At 38.4% G+C, this 17,891-nt stretch overlaps 1 protein-coding gene across 3 annotated transcripts in view; it reads left to right on the top strand.

Annotated features, from left to right (window-relative positions):
- Window positions 1–17,891, top strand: part of usp13 (ubiquitin specific peptidase 13) — a 99,259-nt gene that overhangs the window by 55,898 nt on the left and 25,470 nt on the right. For all 3 annotated transcript variants that reach the window (XM_059945850.1, XM_059945842.1, XM_059945859.1), the window contains 6 exons: window positions 2,372–2,465; window positions 7,427–7,552; window positions 8,672–8,825; window positions 10,072–10,246; window positions 13,014–13,102; window positions 17,493–17,615. In XM_059945850.1, coding sequence (XP_059801833.1) covers window positions 2,372–2,465; window positions 7,427–7,552; window positions 8,672–8,825; window positions 10,072–10,246; window positions 13,014–13,102; window positions 17,493–17,615 — 761 coding nt within the window. The remainder of the gene's footprint in view (window positions 1–2,371; window positions 2,466–7,426; window positions 7,553–8,671; window positions 8,826–10,071; window positions 10,247–13,013; window positions 13,103–17,492; window positions 17,616–17,891) is intronic.

Raw genomic sequence — 17,891 nt, 5'->3', positions numbered from 1 at the left:
TACCAAATGGTTCTGTATGATTTATATAACACTGAATATGCTTAAGCCAGAGTAGGAATATATTGTGTTGAAAAACAGAATGGCCTGGAGATCAGTCTGATGATCTATTAAGAGGGTTAAGCCCTTCTATGAGAACTGATGGGCAAGTGAATGGAAGAGGGGAAACAAAATAACAGTGCTGTAATTTGCAGGATGAAATCTGTAACATTGAGGTTGCATCTTCCACTACCAGGGTCAATGAAATGGAGCCGGGACTCAGGAGAACACAGTTGCTGCTCTGGGAACACTGATTGTGAGCTTGCCAAGGGACAGGGTGTGATTGATCAGGTCGCAGACCAAGATAAATCATATTCCGGGATTCAAGCCCTTTACATAATCTGGTCTATCTGATCTCACTGGATACATTCAGCTTTCACTGACAAATCGAGAGCTGAGCTAGAGGACAGGAATCTTTGGGATGAAGATTGGTGTTACTTTGCCTCTGCTCCCTTCTCGTCACCTGCCTTAAAGAGCAAGCAGGAAGCTCTCAGGGTGGGCCATTGCAAATACAGAACGAAAGAAAGGAGAACTTTAGATTTCATTAAAAGATAGTTTTAAAAACAACAATCAAACCACTTTAAGCAGAACCACATTAATGTTTCCAACAGCTAGGATTTATTGCTGGTATTTTTATGAAGGCAAGAGTAAGAAGTGTAGAATACAGCAAAAACAAATTTAAAGTGCATATTATGGCAAATATCCACTGCCCGCAGCTGTCTAATGCAAGATTATCCTGATGTATGCTGTAGCACGACTTAGCCAGTAAAGACAAAATGATGACTTTTTCCCTAATCAAAAAATGTATGTCCATGCAGAAATATGATGAGAAATCTCTTTGACAATGACTTATTTACTCAGCTTTGTTGAATTTGAAAAGCTATTCTTTGTACAGAATATGAGCTTTTGACTTGAGGAATTAGCTTTTACTTGTCAGGTTGTTCAATTTATTTGCTATTTGATACCGAGTTTCAATGAATAAGAAACTATTTTTCAGAGTTTAAAGACAAAGGCAAGAGAATCATCATAAAGAGTGTACACTATTTATCAGGTATACCTCTACACCTGCTCGTTAATGCAAATATCTAATCAGCCAATCATGTAGCAGCAACTCAATGCATAAAAGCATGCAGACATGGTCAAGATGTTTGGGCATTGTTGAGAGCAAACATCAGAGTGGGGAAGAAATATGATCTAAGTGACTTTTTACTGTGGAATGATTGTTGGTGCCAGACTGGGAAGTTTGAGTATCTCAGAAACTTGCTGACCTCCTTGAATTTTGACATACAGCAGTCTCTAGAGTTTACAGAGAATGGTGCAAAAAAACCGAAACAAAAACACCCAGTGAGTGGCAGCTCTTTGGGAGAAAATACCTTCTTAATGAGAGAGGTCAGAGGAGAATGGCCAGACTGGTTCAAGGTGACAGGAAGGTGACAGTAACTCAAATAACCACACGTTACAACAGTGGTGTGCAGAAGAGCATCTCTGAATGCACTACATGTTGAACCTTGAAGTGGATGGGCTACTGCAGCAAAAGACCACAAGCATACACTCAGAAGGTCATTTTATTAGGTGCAAAATGTACTGAGTATATATTTCAGATGTGAGAAAGCTAAATGAATAATGATTGCTGAATAAATAAATTAAACACATTGTGCATAGTACAGATTCTTTTGATACTGATTGGGAGAAAGTAATAATTTTGTCTTCACCAGCTTACTCAAGATATAATACAGTATGTATCAGGATAATCTCTGATTACATAGCTGTGAGCAATTGACATTTGCCATAAAATACTCTTAAACCTTCTGCTGTGTTAAATGCCCATTTTCATTGTGGTGAGAGAAAGAAAAACAGCCATAAATTCTACTAAGTTGTCAGAAATGTAGCTTGGTAGTGCTGAAAAGTGATGAGGTTTTGGACCCTCGTACTCAGAATTGAAATTTTCTTTTGTTTAAATGCGTTAGTTCACATTGTGACCACTGGGTGGAGCACCTCTCTGAGCAGATATAAATGAATCAAGCCACTTGATCACATCTGCGGAGCAGATGTGTAGAATTGATCTTGTGTGTCCTACTGCACATTTTCTGCCCCTCTTCTGCCTTTAGTTCCATGTCTTATCCCACTTATTTTCTTTGAGGCTGTAATGGCTTGAATCTGAAAAATAACATTACAAAATTAATTCTGCCTTTTTATCTGTTCTCACCTCTTATTTCCACTTTGTCAGAATTGGTGCGAATCTTTGGGACTCATTAATAATAAACTTGTATTCTATCTGTGTACAGAACGTACTTCTCATATGTAATTGAGCTGAAAGCTGTGATATTTTTTAAAGGGCCAAGCTGGGACATGCACTACTCTCAGGCCAGTACTCCAGACCTCCAGTGAAGTCTGAGGTTATCGAACAGGTGATGAAGGAAGAAAACAAGGTAGCTGTTTGCCTGTGTGTGGCTTGAAACCTAGGTGTGACACAGAGGAGGTTCAAAGAACAGTGAACTATTTTACACTGTAGTATACCGTGACAGTCCCAAAGGCACATTGTTATGTGGTCGTTGCATGTTTTAAACAAATGAGAAATGTTGCATGCATGCCTCAAGCAAAATTGAGATTGCATGGTCAAGAATTATTAAAATTTGGAGGAATTTATTTTGAAGAACACTGCTACATATTTCATTTTTCTGCAGAAGAAGGATCCTGAAGGAAGTGCTAGGAATTTGTCCGTCTCAGACTGAGTTAATGTATTTGATCTCCATTTTCCACCATATCACAGGCCTTTCCCTTTTTTCTTTCCTGCATCCTTTATTATGGGTTGAAATTAATCCTGGGCTTGTGCTAAATGAGAAACTGAAGTGGCTGTGTGTTGTGTTCACCCTCCAAAGTTCAATTTTATTAAAGCTTTTGAGTCCAGAAAAGTACTCAGAATGCTCCCTAATGAAGAAGTAGGCATCTGCCATCAGAATACAAAATAGGGAAGCTAGTCCTGATTCCCACGTCCACAGGAGTTACTGGCAGAGATTCTCTGATTAGGAAACGTATAGTAGCTGGGAACACGTGTCAGGTTTCCAATCAGAAAGAACAGTGATGGTGGAAATCTGAAATGCAAGCAGAACATGTTGGAAGGACTCAGGTCAGAGAGAGATACCTAGTTAACACTCTGGGTTAGAGACTCTGAGTGATTCCTGCATTTTCTGTCTATTCACATGTTTAGTTCTGACTAGTTTTAGTCAGATAGTTTTCAAGAAATATTGAAAGTCAGTGAGTAATTATTAGTCAGAATGAAGTTGCACAGTTCCAGGAATAATGATGAGGCCGAATGAATTAAGAAAAACTATACAGTAATGTTTGGTGAGTTGTGGGTGTAATTATCCTAATAGCCTAAAAGGTGCACAATGCATAAATATTTTCTGAGGCACTGCTTTAAAATCACTGCATTACATTTGGCTCTATACAAGTTTGCATTTTAAGAAATATCCCTCAAAGTTGGTGATTATTCCCATACTCCAGTGGAATGTGGTTTTTAATCATTTTGTATTGCAACCTGGAGAAGGTGATCCCGTTCTGCACCACTTTGTCGTTAATTTCGTTCATGAAATCTGATTTGCATTCAAAATTCATCAATGGAGCAAAGTGAATCAGTACTAAATTTATTGTATGTGATTGTACCCCAAATTTTGCTTCTCAGTACTTGTAAACTGCAGAGCATTAAGTAGCCATTTAACTCATAAGACAAACACCAGGAAATCTGCAGATGCTGGAAATTCAAGCAACACACACAAAATGCTGGTGGAACACAGCAGGCCTGGAATGTTGACATCCCTTCTCCCTATAGATGCTGCCTGGCCTGCTGTGTTCCACCAGCATTTTGTGTGTGTAACTCATAAGACATAAGGTTTACACCTCTGTAACCTCTTTTAATCCCTATTTAGGTTTTCCTGGTAAAACAAGAGTTGGACAATAGTTCTGATTAACTCAGTAATGGATCATTATTTTGACATTCAGAGCTTCATTCAGTTTAGATTCTTGCTATGTTGGGCAGCAGAAATGTACAAAAAGTGCTGAGATGGTTCTTCTATAAATTACTCATGGAAATGAGGTGTATAAAATATGCAAATAGTAATAACTGTCAAGTCATTTAGTTGCAGTCTGAGTGAATTTCATTTGCAAATGATTCATAGATTTTAATCACGCCACATGTAAGACACAAAGTCACTTTTTAATATTCCGTGGATGTCTAACATGTATTTCTGAATTCTATGTAAACTGTATTCTGTTCAGAGTCTGAAATCTGGATTTTAACTGAACGTACAGTGAACTGGTATGTGTGGCTATTTTCTCTCATGTTTGAGTACATTCCTGAAATAGGAATTCTGGTCAGCCAGTTAAAGTTTATGGTTCTTATTCAACACTTAGGTGTAAATTAGTCCAATATTCTTGTTGAGTCCTGCATGCCATTTTAGTCAGAAATCAAATCCCAGCTTAAGTCTGATTCTCCCAGTATCAAGGTGTTGTTTTTTGCTGCTTGGGTTGATCTGAGATTTTATAAACTGCAGTTTGCCTTTTTTTCTATACAATGATTGTTGCCCTTATGACTTAGTCATAAGGTTGTCATAGCCGGGGGAGATAGTGGGATAAGCTCCCAGTACTTATCAAATGCTCTCAATTGCGTACACCTCAAATACCCTCTAACAGCCGAATCCAACTCCCAGTCTTTGTGTGTAGCTTAGCTACTAAGCCTGGTGGATCCGTTTCTACGGACAGGGGAAGGGGCAAAAGCGTGCTACTGGTGCCTTAAAACCAGTCCCTTTGACAGATGGGTCTCTTCATCTGTGGTTGGCAGCTCTTCTAGGAGAAGGAAAATTCTGATCTCAAACCTCCAGTGCTTTTCGACAAAACCCACACATGGAGAAGGCTTTGGAGGTAAATGCTGAGGAAAATTCCAGAGCTGGAGTCCCTAAGGCAGTCCTGAAATTATTTCAATGCTGACTGAATGCCACTGGTACCAAACCGTATTGGTCTCTGCCATTCCTTTGGCTCATCGGCTGCATGAAGGCTTGCTCACCGTATTGCACTGCTCTGGTTTGTGCATCACGTAGATAGCTAGGATGCAGTATCCATGGTCTACCCCGACTAATGGTGGGTTCATCTATGACTTGGTGAAATATTCTGGAGAATATGCATTATTCTAGCCCTTTGGCAGCTAAATAAAGCAAATTGTAGGGGTCCATTCATAGCACATTACTCAACAAACAAGTGTAATGTGTAGGATATATCTGTTGGATAGTACAGGGATAGTTCAACGTTTGAACCTTCTTTGAACAGTCTGTAGCCTTTGGGAATTGCCGGCTGTAAAACGTGAGACGTGTGGATGCCATGAGTGGTTCTGTGAGGTTTCACAGCTCCGAATATTTCTCAAGAGTATTGGCTTCATTAGCCCCAAGTTTCAACCAGCAGCACTCTTGATCCATGACCCATTTATACTGGAAATGTAAAACAGTTGAAGTTGCTGTAAATTTGTAATGAACACAAATGAAAGATTATCACTCAGAAACTTTAACACTGTGGTCTGTCCACTAATGCTACCTGGCATACTGAATATTAGCAGCATTTTCTGTTTTTATGCGCAATTGTGAAGTAACTTCATAACTTGTTAGCTGCCCAAGACCCCACCTGGCCTAAACTTCAGGTTGTGCTTCGTTATGAACTCTTACTCACTTTTTCATTTTACCCCGTTATACAACTTCAGTAACAGCATTCAGTCCAGTCTTGAGTATACAGTCAGGCAGAAGTGTGAACTGCAGGGAAGGAAAGTCAGTTGGGAGAGAATGTTTGCACAACTTGTGGCTTCTTTCTAAATCTGAATCCAAGAGGCCTGCTGGCTGTCTGTATGACAGGTAGAGGTGTTGCCATTGTGGGTAAAAATGCAATTTTTTTTTTGCTTTACCTATATGTTAATGCCACACAGTGAGATGATGAAGTGAAAATGACTGGGTGGTTCCCTTGTCAATCCAGCCTGCTGATTTGGTAGGGAAGCCATGGTCCTTCAGTTTTTTGTGATTGGAAATTGGATTCTGTGCACAAGTGCAATTCCTCTAGTTCTGTTGTGAAGTTTCTCTAGCTGTTGAACTTTTCCTGGCTTTTTGAATTAAGTTGATTTTACTTTGATCCTTGCAGAATGCAAAAGCTAGACGTACAGCAGTGTTGGGATCTTTCTCGAAATGAAAGTGTAAGTGGGCAGATAACAAGTTTACAAAAGGCACAGAAATTGGTGGCTTGTGGATAGTGAGGGAGTTTGTCAAAGGATTCAGTGCAATGCAGACACAAGACTCTGCAGGTGCTGAAAATAGATAAATGTTGTTGGAAGTTGGGCAGGGAAATGGCAGATGGAATTTAATCCAGACAAGTGTAAGGTGGTGCATTTTGGGAACTCAAATTCAAGAGGAATATATGCAGTAAATAGCAAGACCTTTAGAGGCGTTAATGTACAGAGGGGTCATGTGGTGCAAGTCCTGAGCTCCCGGAAAGTGGCAACACAAGTAGAGAGAGTACTAAAGAAAGTGTATGGCATTCTTGTCTTCATCAGTTGAGGCGTTTCGTGTGATAGTTATCAAGCCCTGTTAAAGCTGTTTAAAACTCTGATGAGGCCACAGTTGTACAGTTCTGGCCACCTACTGTAAGAAGGAAATGAAGACTTTAGAGAGTGTGTGGGTTAGATTCAGCAGGATGCTGCCTGGATTGGAATGTATTATCCACGAGGAGAGGTTAGAGAAGCTTGTTTTGTTTTCTCTCCAGTGTCAATCTAAGGGGTGACTTATTGGAAATCTGTGAAATTATGAAAGACTGTGTGAGAGAGTAGAAAGTCAGTGTGTTTCTCTTCAAGTGGAAATGTTATATATGAGAAGGCATAGGTTTAACGTGAAAAGATGGGAAACCTAAAGGTGATTTGCAAGGCAAGCTTTTTTTCTGGCACAGAATGATAGATGCCTGGAACTCTCAGGTAAGGGAGGTGATGGGAACATTTAGGCGGACACATAAACATACATGGATTAGAGGAATACAGATTTTGTGCAGGCAGAGGTGGTTAGCTAGAGTTTCGTCATGTTTGGTGCAGATATGGGGTGGGGTGGGTGAAGGGCCTTGTCCAGTGCTGTATTGTTTTACGTTTGGTTCTAGGCCTTATGCCTGTATGTCAGTTGTCTGGTGCTGACCAACAGCTCGGCAAGTTGAGCCACCATTTATTGTGATTAATATTAGAGAAGACCAGGATTAATCTAATCAGTTACTGGAGCCTATTCCAGCATTTACTTTGGTTGTGGGTATTTTATTTTTCCTTTCGTCATTCTGCTGACGTTAACACAATAACCTGATTAATGCCCTGTTTCAATAATTGCAGCCTCAGCAACAAGGGATGGCGCCTAGAATGTTTAAAGCCTTAGTTGGAAAAGGACATCCAGAATTTTCATCAAATCGACAACAGGATGCATTAGAATTCTTTCTGCATTTAATCAACCTTGTAGATGTAAGTCTCCAAATGGCAACAAATGTCTTTACTTCAGTTTCAAGTTTTGGTTTTAATAGATATTCTCCAAAGATTCTTACTGATGGATAGGTCCATTAAAAAAACAGATTAGTTACTAGGAAAATGTATTGCCAAATTGATTCATGATATATTACCTCTTTTAGTTTGGTTTCAATATAGAGCAATTCAATCTTGAATCTCTATGCATTTAAATTTCTGAAAGTGAGATTCGGGGATCATTGGATTCTTGGCAGGCTACAAGTTCACTCACGTCTGCAATCATCCATTGTAAAGTGTCAGTAAGAAAAATATTTTGTTTTAAAATCAGCCTTTAGTGCACTTCTCTTTATCCAAGCATAGTTTTCTTCAATATAAAGATAAAAGGTCCTGCTCGTGTCTTAAGGAAGACATAACAAAATACAATAAAAACAAATTTATTAAAACCTGGAAATTGCATTTCAGTTGTAACACTTGACTGTTTTAATGCCTGTGCATGATACAAGATGTCATAATAAATTCATCTGTCTTCTGGGAAAAACTTCATATCATAATATTGCTGATTTTCTGCTATTATAAATCCACCTTTTTCAGCAGATGGAAGAATAAGAATGTTGCACTCAAGTACTAATCAAAACAAAGCCCTCAAAGAAGTAATTTTAGATTATTTTACTTTGAAATGCATGTGTCATTAAAGAACAGCCACACAAAATTGTTAAAGGTAATTTGTCTATGGCTAACTTGATTTTAATTTGTGCAGATAATAGACCGTTAATGAAGTATCATAAACATTCAAGGGGTCCCTTCTTGCATCAAAAGGTGATAGTCTTTTTCTCCCACACAAATGGTTGTTATAGTGGAAATGTACTACTTGAAAAGGCAATAAAAATAGATTTTGTAAGAAGAGAGTCATTTGTGGAGTCATGAGCGATTTTAAGTAAACCTGCGGAGTAGGATTAAATTAGGCAACTATTTCATAATGTCAGCACAAATAACTGCTCTCTGCTGTATGATTCTAAAATTCTAAATTCTATAATTCTAAATTTTAAGAATTGTTTTGCTGACACTTATAAAAACAGTTTTTAAAAATTATTTTATGAACTATTATGCTTTGCATTTTAGAGAAACAATAATGGTTCAGATGATCCCAGTGAAGTCTTTCGCTTTATGGTAGAAGATCGTGTCCAGTGCTGCCAGTCCGGGAAAGTCAAATACACACAGAGAGTTGACTACATCATGCAACTTCCTGCTGTGGTGGAGGCTGCTGTTAACAAAGGTATGGATACCATGAGCTTGCTTCAGACATGGAGGAATACATAGGCAAAAGTGTTGGGACATTCATAATGATTCTGTACTTACTACAACTGGAATGGTATCAAAGCTGCTTTGGTACTGTTGAATTTTCTTCCTATGTGGATTTAGAAAAAAGTTATTTTGGTTGTGGTGTTATTTTTAACCTACAAACATATAAATTAGGAACAGGGTTAGGTTGCTCATTAACAAGGAGTTTTCACCCACAGAGCTGTCACTCATTCTCTGTAAACTCTAGATAGAGTGTTGTGCGTGGAAGTCCCAGGAGATCAGGAATTACCGAGGTATTCAAATCACCCCGGTAGGCACAACAATCATTCTGTAGTCAGAGTCCCTTAGATCAAATAATTTCTCCATTCTATTGTTTGGTCTGAAAAACAACTAAACCTCTTGACCATGTCTGCATGCTTTTATCCATGGAGTTGATCCCACAGGATTGGCTGACTAGATATTTGCCTTTGTGAGCAGGCATACAGGTGTACCTAATAAAATGGTCACTGAGTATGAATTGCTAGCAATAGATGAACCCACTCCAATCCCTGTGGCAAACCATTACACAGAATTCTGTAGTTTATATTCAATAATGTAGCTCAGACAAAAGAAAACCACAGAGCCCTGGCCTGAATTTGCTGTTTACTACCATTGTCATGTATAATGATACTAGAACATGAATAATTATAGTTAATTTATAACTTTTTATAATCCTTTTTAATATTCATTTTTCACTATTTTTAGAATTTATAATTTTTATGCCTTTTCAAGACAACAAATTTCACATAAGTCAGTGGTAATCTGATTTTAACCTGAATTAATTCTACTTTATGAATTTCCCCCAAGAGAAATGCAAAATGAATTCACAAATATTGGTCCTTTGTTTCCTTTTGGGGAGTCTGAGCTCTTTCAGGAAGAACCCAGGTGACATCTGCACTTCAATGTGGAAGAATTTTCATACCTCATCATTAGAAAACCAAACCACTACATTGAAGTACAATTTTAATGGAGAATTCATACAATTACTGCATTTCCTCATTTTCCATCTGGAAATTAGTGCATCTAAATATAATAAATAGCACCTTTACAATTGAATCATGTTTGTATGATCATGAGATATTCAGAAAATGAAGAGGAATGACTATAATAAACATCTGTGTAAATATTTTTAATTTTTTAAGAAAACAATTTTAAATAAAGCTCCTTTTGTTATTTCACAGAGGAACTGTTAGCTTATGAACTAAGGAGACGAGAAGCTGAGATAGCAAAGCGACCTTTCAGGGAGGTCGTTCGTGCCAAAATTCCATTCAGTGCTTGTCTTCAAGCGTTTCAAGAGCCAGAAAATGTCAATGACTTCTGGAGCAGTGCACTTCAGGCAAAATCAGCTGCAATAAAGTAAGTAGGCTGTTGCTAGATCTTTTTTCATGTTGGTTTGTGAAACATATGTGAGTTAGGGGCGAGAGCGTAGACTTCCTGGCTCCTTGAACCTGCTGTGATATTTGATAAGATTTTGGCCGATCTGATTGTTCCCTTTGAGCGACAGCTACTATTTAACCTTTTGCTTATTATGAACCTATACACCCTTGTCTTGGTTGATGCTTCAATGAAATTGACTCATTTATTGATATCCCTAATCCTATATATACTCTTTGTGATATAGTGACGACTCCTTGGATAACCTCATCCAGGACTCTAAAATTGCAGAGTTTCGCAAATTACTCAGCCTTTGGTTCCTTCTTTCAAACTCTGTCATTCTTAATCAATACTTTTTGATTTGCTGGAATTAATTTGCTTTCTCAAACCTTGACACTGCCCTGAGTTCTCAGTTTAAAAATAAGAGTGGCAGTTCTATTAAGTTCCTCTCCCTACTGCATAGGAGTTTGCATACCGTTACTGAGGACTCTACCAGTTGAAGCATAAACTTTCTGGGTGCTGGAGTGTGGTGTTGATGTGTTTAGGCACAAAGTCTAACATGTGATGCACAAATATGATTTAGAGTAAATCAAATCTGTGCATGATTCTGTCTGAATAATGTTTTATTTTGACCGATGTTTTAAAACATACGTTAGTACAAAATGTCTCCAAAAGTGAATTAAATTGTTCCTAATAATGCTCCTTAATGACCTTCCTTCCTATCTTACTAAAAACTTGATATTGATTAATTTGAGCTGACATAGTCTGCCGTTTATTGGATTGATGTAAAAGGCAATAAGTAAGCATGCATATTCAATTTGACCAGATTCAATACACATTGATATTTCTCACCTTCACAGCTGGGCATTTCATTGAGTAAAATAAAGGGTTTAGAATGATTTTCTTGAATCGCAGTAATGTCAGGCCTCCTAAACTAATGGATATTATTGTAAACATTTATAGTGGTCTGAATTGATATATTAATAGATTGGATATTTCCCTGCAAACTTTTGAATTTATCTAAATATACGTGTTATTTTGTTTTTTGATATTTAATTATGTGCAACCAATCGCTTGGTTCCACAAACAGATACAGATGTGCAAGGACATTAAGGATGTCAACTGTAGTTTATGCCTATCATAAACTTGTGTGTTAAAAGTTAGTCTTAATATTTGCAGAATCCTTCTTAATAAAACTTTTATAGGCACTAGTATTGTAGATATTGTTTGTTTTATTTTCTCTTGACTAGATACACTAACGATAACTGAAATGCATTTTTTTAAATTAATAAAATTCTAAAACAAAAAGATAATTTGGGTAATTTCTGTATGCTACAGACTGGACATTAAGCCATACAATTTTACTGTAATTTGAGGGTTTATTGTGTATTTTAAATACATAAAAGACAATTCAACATTTATTATTCATCTCTTCTGCTGCACACCATCATATGCAATTTTTATATTGATTTGTGTTTTTCTGTCCTGCTTTTGCAGTGTTTTAACAATGAATTTGCTAATTCCTCATTAGATCTCTTGATCAGTTGAAAGTCTACTAACAGTGAATCATGCAGTCTTTTACCATAAAATAGACAACAGAGTATGAATTACTGCTCTTTCTTTAATACATGCACTTGAAGGCTAGTGCCAAAATTGCATCTTGGGGCTATTCATATTTATCTTCCCTCATTCCTGAAGTACGACTTTCCGTGCAACACACACAGAATGTTGGAGGAACTCAGTGGGCCAGACAGCATCTATGGAAAAGAGTACAGTCGATATTTCAGCAGGACTGACTGGAAATGTCAACTATATTCTTTTCCATAGTTGCTGAGTTCCTCCAGCATCTTACATGTGTTGTTCGGATTTCCAGCATCCGCAGATTTTCTTGTATTTGTGACTTTCTGTCATGTTTTTTGCTTTGATTGATAAATTTTGTCTAAATAGGTGAGAATTATATACATAGAGAAAAATTACTGGCAATGGTAATATTTCTTAGCTAAAAGAAGACTGGAGCCAGTCAGGCTACTTTTCATTATTCAGAAAGTGGTTAACCAGAGCAGCATTTTCCATGTTTGTGTTTCTCTGTCAATTGAAACTTATCTCTCCATCATCTTTAAAAAAGGTTGAAATACCTGTCATTCTCAGTTCTTTGTGTCCTGAGTGATTTATTTCTTGGCTTTATAATAACTTTATAAAGAGGAAACTTAAAAGCATACTTTATAGGACAATGCTGAGTAATAAGGAATTCTATTTTAGATGATCATTTCTTAAATAATTGTGCATTAAGAGCTACATGATTGATTAGTCTTAACTATTTTAAAATAGAATCAACTGTGTAAGATTTAATTGTGTCAGAATTAGAATCAGTTTTATTATCACTGACTTATTTCATGAAATCTATTGTTTTGCAGCAGCAGTAAAGTGCAAGATACAAAAATTACCATATGTTGTTAATAAATAAATAAACTCTGCAATCGAGGTCAGATTGAGAAGTCTCTGACAAACTATCATCAACATGTCCCGTTAACAAAATTATATTTTATTGACTATTTAGTCCAATTCTTCTATGTTATTTTACTCATTAATTATTTTTCTAAGTAACTTATAAATTATGCAAAATGGACAATATGATACCAAATTTCTGTACAAAGTGTTGGGTAAAAATAATTTGATACCAAATAAATGAATGGATTAAAGAATAGAAGCTGGTTCTGTGATTTTAAAGTAGTATATTTTTTATTTACAGGACAATACACTTTGCTTCATTTCCTGAGTATTTGGTGATTCAGATAAAGAAATTTACCTTTGGTATAGACTGGGTACCAAAAAAATTAGGTAAGCTCTTGGAAATCAGTCATTTTTTAAAATGGTCAGGTTCTTTAGGTATATTTTTAATGAAAGTATTCATAATGCATAGTAAATAAACACAGAAGGATTGCTTTGTTGAAAATATTTGGTAAGTAACTATCATACTGCCACTGGAACCACTCTTCTCTCTGCCCCTCAATTGGCATTTTAGATATTTTCAGTCATGATGGGGGAAATGACGCCCATGCTGTCTCTAAGCTATGATGGAAGAAAATAATTTCTTTCAGGAGAGCAAGATGTTTTTGAATTGTCTGCTTCGCTTTAATCATGCTCTTGGGTTATTCCCAGGTGACTTTTGAACATACATCAGGAACGTTCATTCTGCCTTAGGTTGGAAGTGAGGCATCCTAGTTATATTGTTGCTGGTATCCAGGTGGAACTCATTTCTACTTTGTTCTGCTTCCACAAAGAGCTCAGAATCTTCTGACTTTCTGCACAAATCTCGACAGCCACCCAACCTCTACCCCTTCTCCTGTGCTCTATGTCTACGAACAATTACTCTGAGGTTCCTATCTACCCAACAAATCTGGACTATCTCTCCAGTAACATTAAAGATATGCAGAAAATAGTTACTGGCCATTGCAGATCACATCTGGTGGCCTTCTCTGTCACTTGCAAACGGTAGTTAATCTGTGGGGATCAATGAGAAATGTGGACTTGAAATCACGGAATTTGGATGTGGGATTTATAGTTTTCTTTATTTTTCCCTCCCATTATTCTTTGGCTAAGGCACGGGTAGGCAATCTACGGCCTGTGGGATTTTCTGGCATGTGTCTTTCATTAATTAACTAGATGTACTTAAATGGATAATTCCCATATTTCAAGTTTTTTATGGCATTTATCTGGCCCACCGTCTGCTCATTAATACGTGATCCGGCCCACAGAGGCAAAAAGGTTGCCGACCCCTGGGCTAAGGTGTCAAATACTTATATGATACCTCTCTTGGAACTTGGTGTATGGAACTTATCCTCTGATAGCTTTAAGATCAGTGGACACCTTTCACAGTTGATGGATTGTTTGCTGGAGTCTAATCGACGGATTTGAAATCTTTAACTCCATCGTTCAGAAATACAGAATCTAGTATTCTGAACGACATTCAATAAATAATACCGAATTCATATTTTATTGTTTTGACTGGGCATTCCTATCAGTGTTCTGATCTACTCTGCTACCAATAAATAGGCCATGAACTAAATTAAGTGACTACTCAGTGAGATGGTCTATTAATATTTATTTTGGTTAGTAAAGCAGCTGTCAGCTACTTGCACCTATGCTGCCTCTTGTGTTACAATGAAGACTTGTAATGAACAAGCGATTTCATGATCCTTTGAAGAGCTCGCAGACTTAACTCTCAAGCATGCAGGTACGGCACCTTCAAGCAGATGACGGTACGTCGCCATGGGCGGAAGTGAAGGAGGAGCAGCGGATTCCAAGCCAGACTAAAATGTTGAAGAATGAATCTCCCTATTATTAGCAAATGTACAGCTACTGAAGAACAAGATTGAGGACCTACACGCAAGATTGCTAAGTCAGCGGGAAGTGAGGAATTGCTGTGTTTTTTTTTTGTTTCCCAGAGTCAAGGCTCACTTTGGACACGTTGGATACTTGAGAAAGACCTGAGGACTTCTCGATACACCAGATGGACAGGACTGCTGATTCGGAGAAAGCAAAAGGTGGGGGTCCATGTTTTGTGATAAACTCTTTAACTTTTTGTGGTGCTTGGACACAGTGAACTTGTCAAAGTCTTGTTGCCCTAACCTGGATTAAGTGCCGACCGTTCCACTTACCAAGAGAGATCTCCTCCGTGATCCTGGCCGCAGTTGGGTGTCACATCAACAAATAAGGAACAGCCTTTCAAATCACTGTTGGGGACTTCAGTCAGGTTTGTTTGAAGAAACGTCTGCCTAATTATCATAAACATATCACCTGCAGCAGCAGGGGCCCAACACACTCAGCCACATATTTACCACAATTAGGAATGCCTACAGTTCTATGCCTTGAAAGCATTTTGGGAAATCTCATTGCTTGGCTGTTCTCCTTCCTGCATACAGGCAGAGGCTGAAGAGTAAGGCTCCAGAGATGAGGACAACGAAGATGCTATCGCAGGAGGCAGAAGAGTGGCTACTCAATTGCGTTGAGTCGGTGGACTATACTATATTCAAGGACTCATCGGAGGATCTGAACAAATATACCACAGTTGTCATACACTTTATAAAATCAGTTGCATTTGAGTGTGTCCTACAAAATCATTTAGTCTTCTGCAAGCAGAAGCCCTGAATGAACCATTCAGATCTGATAATCAGATCTGGTGGCCAAATAAAATACAGTTAGTCCAGGTATAATCTCCAGAAAGCCATCTCACGTGTGAAGTAGCAATTCTGGACCCAACTGGAATCACTGAAGGACGCTCGACAGGTGTGGCAGAGCTTGAATGCTATCACCTCCTAAAAAGTGAAACCAAGCTCCCAGATGAGATCAATGCCTTTTGATGTTCACTTTAGACCATCAAAACCTGGAGGAACCTTCACGAACTTCCACACTCCCCAATGACCCTGTGGTTTCAGTCTCTGAGGCAGATATGTGAGCAGCCTTCAGGGGGGTGAACCCTCGGAAAAAATCAGGCCCAGATGTGGCCACGTTATAAAAGTCGTGCTGATCAATTGGCTGGAGTGTTCTCTGAGATCTTTAACCTCTCTCTTCAGCTGTCTCTTGTACCCACCTGCTTCAAGCAGGCTTCAATTATACCCGTGCCTAAGAAGAAAGTGGTGACCTGCCTCAGTGACTATCGTCCCATAGCACTCACATCCACAGAGGTGAAGTGTTTTGAAGGGTTCCTGATAAAACATCAACTCCTACCTGAGAAGGTACTTGGATTGTCTCCAGTTTGCCTACAGGTACAACAGGTCTGCAGTAGATCTCATTGGCTCTTTGCTCAACCCTGGAACATCTGGACAGCAAAGGTGCATACATCAGTATGCTCTTTATCGACTACTCAGCTTTCAACACTGTTAGCACCTCAAAATTAAATCATTAGCTTCAAGACCGAGGCCTCAATATCTCTTTGTGCCATTGGATCCTCGATTTCCTCACTTGCAGACCCCAGTCAGTTTGGATTGGCAACAACATCTCCTCCGTGATCTCCATCAGCCCAGGTGCACTACAAGGTTGCATGCTTAGCCCCTGCTCTACTCGCTTTACACTTATGACTGTGAGACTTAAGCACAGCTCCAATGCCATATTCAAGTTTGCTGTCGTTGGCGGAATAAAAGGTGGTGCCAAGTCTGTATATTGGAGGGAGATTGAAAATCTGCCTGAGTGGTGCCACAACAATGAACTCTCACTCAAGACTAAGGAGTTTATTATTGACTTCAGGAGCAGGAAGCCTGAGGTCAGTGAACCAGTCCTCACCAGGAAGTCAGGGATGGAGAGTTTCAGAAACTTGAAATGTCCCAGTGTGAGCATTTCAGAGAATATGTCTTGGGTACATCACATAACTGATTTTAGGAAGAAAACACAACACTCCTCCGCTTGCTTAGAAATTCGTCAAGATTCAGCACATCATCTAAAACTTTGACAAACTTCTATTGGTGTGTGGTGGAGTGTTATATACATTGACTGGTTGCATCACAGCCTGGTATGGAAACACCAGTGCCCTTGAATGGAAGAGCCTACAAAAAGTAGTGGATACAGCCCAGTTTATCATGGGTAAAGTCCTCCCTACCATTGAGTATATCTACATGGAGCGCTGTCAGAGGAAAGTAGCATCCATCATCAAGGACCACCACCATTCCTTTTGCTGCTGCTATCAGGAAGGAGGTACAGCAGTCTCAGGACCCACACCACTAGGTTCAGTTATTACCCCTCAGCTATCAGGCTCCAGAACCAGAGGGGTTAACTTCAACTTCACTCACCCCATCACTGAAATGTTCTCACAGACTATGAACTTACTTTCAAGACTCTTAATCTCACGTTCTTGATATTTATTGCTTATTTATTATCATTTATATTATTTCTTTATTTCTTTCTCTTTCTGTTTGCACAGTTTGTTGTCTTTTGCACATTGGATGGGGGTCAGTCGTTCTTTGATTCTATTGTGTTTCTTGTATTTGCTGTGAATGCCTGCAAGATAATGAATCTCAGGGTAGTATATGTTCTTTGATAAATTTACTTTGAAATTTGAAGATTTTGGTTAAGAGGTAAAGTGTGAAATATTTTAGTTGTAATTTTTTTTAGAAATGTGCTTTGTTACTTGCTGCTACTCATTTTTCCTAAACATAAAAGTTGTTTGGCTATTTAAGTCCATATGTGTTGTAAGGCCCATCGCACGACTGTAGTTTTTCTCTGCACTGTGTTTCAGATGTCTCGATAGACATGCCAGATCTCCTAGATGTCTCCCACCTTAGAGCAACAGGTTTGCAACCTGGAGAGGAAGAACTGCCTGATATTTCTCCACCCATTGTCATCACTGATCAAAGTAAAGGTAACTCATTCTTACATCACAGTTTACTGCTCCATTCTCCCTGTGACCTGTTCACCTCATTGAAGCAATGTGTAAGCATTCTCAATCTAGAGCTGTAGAGGAGGTATCTGTCAAAACAGTGAATTGTGAGTTATTTTCCAGAGCTTTATAGATAATGGGAATAATTCCCACAGATTAGAGGGTGAAAAATAAGAATGGGGGGATGTGGCTGTGGGATTTTCAAATGAGGAGTCTCAGAATAAGAGCTTTAGGACTGACATGAGGAAAGACGTATTC

The sequence above is a fragment of the Hypanus sabinus genome, chromosome 2 (genome assembly GCF_030144855.1).
Source record: "Hypanus sabinus isolate sHypSab1 chromosome 2, sHypSab1.hap1, whole genome shotgun sequence".
Lineage (NCBI taxonomy): Eukaryota > Metazoa > Chordata > Chondrichthyes > Myliobatiformes > Dasyatidae > Hypanus > Hypanus sabinus.
The sequence above is the reverse complement of the archived record's forward strand: the minus strand, read 5'-3'. Positions and strand labels throughout refer to the sequence as shown.